The sequence below is a fragment of the Lissotriton helveticus genome, chromosome 7 (genome assembly GCF_964261635.1).
Source record: "Lissotriton helveticus chromosome 7, aLisHel1.1, whole genome shotgun sequence".
Lineage (NCBI taxonomy): Eukaryota > Metazoa > Chordata > Amphibia > Caudata > Salamandridae > Lissotriton > Lissotriton helveticus.
The window spans coordinates 82,775,499-82,781,498 of NC_136068.1; the positions used below are offsets into that span (position 1 = coordinate 82,775,499).

Sequence of the window (6,000 nt, forward strand, 5' to 3'; positions counted from 1 at the left end):
CTGGAAGTTAAGCCAAGCGGCATAATTTTTAGTAAGAGAGTTAGGATGATTGGAGTCCAGGAAATTGGGGGGCAAGGAGGGGTAGAATGAAGTTGCTTACATTGTTTTCTACACTGCCTGCCTTGAATGTCCGCTGGAGCCGTTAGTGCGCCGTGAACGCGTGCGCTGACGAAAGGCGCCCCCCAGAAGGGTGACGTCGCGTACTGAGAACGCACATTGCCGACGAAAGGAGCGCCCCTTTTTATGTTCATTTTGGTGCCGGCCCCTATGAAAAGTTTCACGGCCACAAAGGTTGCGCCGCAGTATCTGTGATTAATGTTGCCTGAATGTGAAATGCTTCGCAGCTTTGTGTTTCTACAGGTACGTGTCAGACGAGAAGGTGGATCATGAATGGCCGCGCACATTAAAGGAGCGCTACTGAAGTACGCTGCCATTTTGTGTTTCATGAGTGTAACGCCCCTCTGACAACGCTCTTGGCACGCCCCTCTGACAACGCTGTTGTGCCTGTCAATGCTGCACGCCCACAAACTAATAATGTAGTGCTGTTGTGCCATGCCCCACACCCCTCTCTGAATGCTGCACGTGTAGTGTAGTTAGTTTGACACGCCGACGCCCAAGTGTACTTTGACACGCCCACAAGGGACTACTTTACCCCTACGGTTCTTTGACCTTTGTAATGTATATGGTGCCCAGCTGTATAGCCTATGTCCATCTGCTGCATCTCCCCTTTCCAATGCTGTATTGGGTGTTGTGATTGGTGCTGTACTGCTTGAGTTTACCCGCCTCAAAGGTTTCAGCTCTCTCTTTATAATAGTAGTATAGAAGTATAGATAGAAGATTAAAGTATAGGAAAAGAGGTGATAAACCTTAAGTGGAATCACAAGGCAACCATAATTACCCCTCTGTGTTAACAACCAAGTCACATATCAATGTCAAAAATACTTAAAGCACACACCCAGAATAGTAATCAAAATTACCCTACTGCTTACAAGTGTAAACACACTGCCCATAACAGTCACTCTCCCTAATGTCTGGCAATTGTAGACCTACACTCCAATCATCTCGCAAGTCTAGACACAACCAAACATACTCCAGGAAGTAACAGTAGCGTCAACAAAATAGACTACTCACCCTATGAAGGGGATGAACAGACTACCATTGTGCTCAAGTCTGAATGCCAACATCTGCATTTAGACAGCCCCATTACCAAGTTTTCTGGAGTACCTCGCAGGCAACACATTGACAAAAATCCATCTTCAGCGCTGATAAAATACTTGTGAAATCGACATAACTCAGAAATTAACACAAGTAGAAATGGCACATACTAGATGTGAATAAGACCCATGTCCAGCACACCTTGAACAAATTAGTAGAACCAAACATATAAGCCAATTAAACACCACCACACTCGGTAACCTAAGAACCAGCCAACATTGCACAATGCCTCTTTCAGCAACCATGAACCAACTGAAGGCACAATATTCTTGACACCAGCATACGGATCAGCCTGCTAGGCCTGTAGGGTCCCCCAGAATCTTATGAGCCAGCTAACCTGGATCCATGTATTTGACATAGTAGACCATCCCACCCACCCTGGAGTCTCGAAATAAACACACCAGCAACGTCTTTCATGGATTCTCCCCTTACCTTTCCAACCAACACTACTAGTTTGTTGACATGAGCACCTCCATGTCAAAAAAGGATCCACATCACTTACAAAGTCTCCCAGGGTTCCACACTTACTGCCATCTTCAACCTTTACATGGAGCGGGTTGATACTTTAGTCACAGATAACAGCATCAAGATTCACCAATATCCCAATTACATAACTCTACAAGACAGCCATCTTCTTTAGATATCTAATGCCACAAACACTACTTGCATCCAGAACAAAAACAAAGAAACACTTCAAACCTGGATCAATACATAAACCGTGGTGGCTTTGACACTCAACATTCACTAAAAGCCATGTCACTTGGATTTTCCCTTAACACCAAACTCCCCGCAAGGAACATTATGCCTAACAAAAAAAAAATCAACATTGAAGGTGGCCTAGTACCAGCACTCTCTTCTAAAGGAAAGAGAAACAGTTTATTTGGGAAAGCAACTTCAGAACTGCTGTTCAAGCCCAAGTATTTTCACACCTAGATGGTCGTAATGTCTTATTCCGTGGCCTCCCAGATTCCCCGCCTGGCAGGGCACCCCTTAGGGGTATCCTATAACTCTACAGTAGGTCTCACCTAGGCCTGGACTATGATCACATCACTTATGCCGATGGAACTTTAATGCCTTCAATTACAGTCTCTCCGGATCATAAAAACTAGATGTTCAATTTTCAAAGTCATCACGACCAGCACCCCACTTACCTCCCCCAAAAAATCACCATCTATGATGGTTCTCAGCGCACCCGGAGCCAGGGGACCATATGATTGCAGACTAAGAAGTGTGAAAAAGTAAAAACAAGACAGCTGGCCTTTTCCATCTATGCACCCAGTATCTAAAACAACATCAGGTCACCCCAATGTTGCTCCAATTTAGGAAGGAGTTGAAGACTAAATCTTTTTGAAGAATACTAAATGACAATGCATTACCCTTCAACAACCCAGCATGGGTAACCCATGTTTATGCTCGTCTTTGACCAGATACAACAGGCATGCTGCCTTTTGACTAGGTTTGCACTATAGACATGCAATATACTACACACATATTCAATAAACCAACACAGAACATTGCAACACGTAGCAGAACCCTTTACAGCCCCTTTAAAACAGCCAGGTATTCCAGAACCCCGTGAGCAAGCCAACTGTGCTGGACATTCCTCTACAGAACCATGCAAAAAGACCCTGCCCGGTCACATTGTAATTTACCGACCCAATATTGAATTGGCAAAGGGAGCTAGACACTTGACACCCAATGAAAGCCAACTGGGCCCAGAGTCTGAAACCACTCCATTTACAATCAAACTGGAATCCTTTAAACGAGCCAAGTAGGGTAATGTAGAAGATCAGCAGACCTCTGAATAAATCATCATGCCCAACCGCCTTTGGGCCACAGATATAATGCCCATCTAGCATCAAACACCCCTCAGACCCCAACTACGTCACAAGTCTGATGTAATGGTGGACCCTGAAACTGGCCACAAACACCCCTTGAAACGGACAGTTTGAACACACTGCCTCTCACCTGGGAGTGGAGGCACACTGTGCGTCATGAGCAGGTCCATTTCTTCTTCCTCACTGCCGGAGCCTGTGGACAGCGGGGATGCCATATTTCTCCAAGATGAATCCACGTCTACTGTCTGTAATGTTTGCAGCCCTACTCAAGATCTGATGAGATTGCACGGCGAGCAAGGGTTCCTTCTCCTGAGGGGCGACTTGATGCCAGGCTGAAAGAAGGGTCGAACAGTTAGGAAAAGTTCAACTTAAGAAAAATAAATACAACAGAACACACCTGATACTGACTAAGCCGCCAGCTACCAAAGGAGCCGGATGGCATCAGTTAAGTCAAACTGAAAGGATGTTGCCATCTCAAATAGGTGGTACAGATTGCCGACCTGGGCCTTGGGTGAGGTGGCTGTCATCGCTAAATGTTGACTGGGAGTGGCCTCATGAGACTGTATTAACTTGTCACTCTAATAGACAATGATTGCTGGCCATAGGGCAATTTCAGTGTTAGCTTGCATGGGATCTCTAGAGGGAACTAAAATCTCAGGAGTAGTATACTTGGGTGGTATAAGTGACATGAAGGGGCCCTTCTTTGTGATAGATTACTGTAATCGTTAAAATGGCTGGGAGACCTGCATGGGTTTCTCACATGGCCTTAAAAGTCCATTGTTGGCTGAAGGTCAGTGAAGTCAGACAACTGAAAAGGGAGATGATGGGGGAATAAAGTGCTTTGGCTATGCCCCAAAAGAAAGCATTTAGCCATAGACTATGGAGAACATTTTTGGTAGTATCACTGCTGCCCATTGTGCGAAGTAGGGAGTCTCCAATGTGGCGAGTCAGAAGCCTCAGTGGTAGAAGTGAATAGGTTGTGAAGGAGGAGTCAATATTAGGCCTGGGCGGTAAATTCCGTTCCGCTTGTGGAATTTGCCTAATTTCACGTTCAGCGGAGAACGCGAAATTGCCCAAAATTCTGCGTTCCGCAACTTCGCTAAATGTTTTGCTTGTTCCCATTCTCAAAATGCGTGTTTGCAAGATATTGCCTCCAGAGCACGCACACAGCGATTGCAAACAGTAAAAAAGCACCGTGAACATGCAATTCCGAAAGTTTGGTGAGATTTTTTTACCGTTTTGCAGAGATTTGCGTAACGCGATTATGCAAATTCCGCCCACTTTCCATTCTAGTGTAGATACAGTGTGTGTGTGGGGAGGAGCGGTATGGCCTTTCCCAATAAGGGCTGGTGCTTAACATCTGCTTCCCACATGATTTTGGGGGAGGCATCTAGTTTTTTTTGTCGCCTGGCTGGGGGGAATACGGAAATACTTCTTAGAGAGGACTTTTGGTGATACTATTCAATAAAACTCAAAAACCCCAGACATCAGAATTGAGAGGTTCCTGCGAGGCACTTATACATGAACTATTTAATACATGGTTTACTTCTGTGGGGTACTCAGATTGGTTTGTAAGACTACGGAACGGAGCAGACACCTTTCCTTAAAGGTTTTTTTTTTACTGATTTAGAGGATTTGGGTGTTGGGACGCCCTGTGACAGAGCGGCTCCCTTTGGGTTGGCTTTGGGGTGTCACTCTCTGTAGAAAGATGCACGTTGGGAGTATAAGGCAGCTATATGACAAAGACAGTTTGGAGGGGGGGGGGGGGTAGTTACATGACAAAGACAGTTTGGGGGTAGTTACCTAGGAGTGGGTTCCTGTAAGGGGGGGGTATTGTGAAAGGATCCTGTGATTAATATTTCGTTATCCTGCCGGGGGTGCTCCTCTTGATGGGAGGTGTGTTTGCTTGTGAGGGGGTTCTTTGTTCTCGGGCCTCTCCTGGGGGGGTTGGACACGTCAGTGCGGCACTGGCCCTGCAGGGGGCGCCCAGCAGCTCACTGTGTGGAGGCGGTTTGGGGTGGGGGGGGCTCTCTTGGCAAGCCTTCCGTGTAGCTGGAGAGGAGGCATGGTCCTCTGAAGGGGGCAGGAAGGGTGGCCTACCCCCAGTGACTGAGGCCCGTCACCACCCCTCCCCTGCCGGGGCTCCCCCCCACACACTCACACCCCCGCGGCCGCCATTTTGTCCCCCCGGATCTGCTGACAGGTGCGCCTCATGTCACCTCAGCCCTGCCCTCGGTCACCGCTGACCCCCCGGCCTCGAGTCCTCGCGGCGGCCGGGGCACCTCGGGGAACCCCAGGGGGTACTTACCCCCCTCTGTACCCCTCAGTTCTAGTCCCAGTCCCCCCCACTCCCGGGTCTGTCAGGGTCCCGCGGGAGTCTGTCCTGCCCCCTCCATTGTCCCAGGCCTCACTTCTGTCACCTCCCCCCCTCTCATCCCGGGGCCTCATCCACCTCAGCCCCCGGGGCCTCATCCACCTCAGCCCCCGGGGCCTCGCGCCAGGGTCTCCCCGCCACCGGTACCCCCGGAAGCGGTCTCACCTCTCGTGACCCCGGCGTGGCCGCTCGCGCCCGGCACCCCCCCTCGCCGTCCACCCCGGTGCGGTCCCCCCCACTCACCTCTCCGTGTCCCGCTCCCTCCTCTGCTCCTCGCCGGCTGATCTTCCTCCTCCTCTTCCTCCCTGACCCCCCCACTATGCCCCTCCCCCCCCTCTGTAACCACGGCAACCGCCGCCCGTCACCCTGGAGACCGCCCCCTCCCTGCACAGAGCGCGCGCTCTCAGCCGGACATCCCATAATAGTCACCACCACCACCCGGGGCATCCCATAATACTCCCCCCCACCACACCGGCTCCGGGCATCCCATAATATTCAAACACCAGGAGGGGGGAGGGGTCAGAAGGGTCAGCCTCGGGCATCCCATAATACTCATGCACTCCAGGACATCCC

General features: G+C 49.6%; 1 protein-coding gene across 7 annotated transcripts in view; it reads right to left on the bottom strand.

Moving 5' to 3' along the window:
- The window catches only part of CHD4 (chromodomain helicase DNA binding protein 4), an 81,693-nt gene extending 75,941 nt beyond the window's left edge, over positions 1-5,752 (bottom strand). For all 7 annotated transcript variants that reach the window (XM_078651561.1, XM_078651562.1, XM_078651558.1 and 4 more), the window contains exons 1-2: positions 5,671-5,752; positions 3,184-3,385 (exon numbers count right to left, since the gene is read on the bottom strand). In XM_078651561.1, coding sequence (XP_078507687.1) covers positions 3,184-3,268 — 85 coding nt within the window. In that variant the 5' untranslated portion in view covers positions 3,269-3,385; positions 5,671-5,752. The remainder of the gene's footprint in view (positions 1-3,183; positions 3,386-5,670) is intronic.
- Positions 5,753-6,000: the final 248 nt, after the last annotated feature.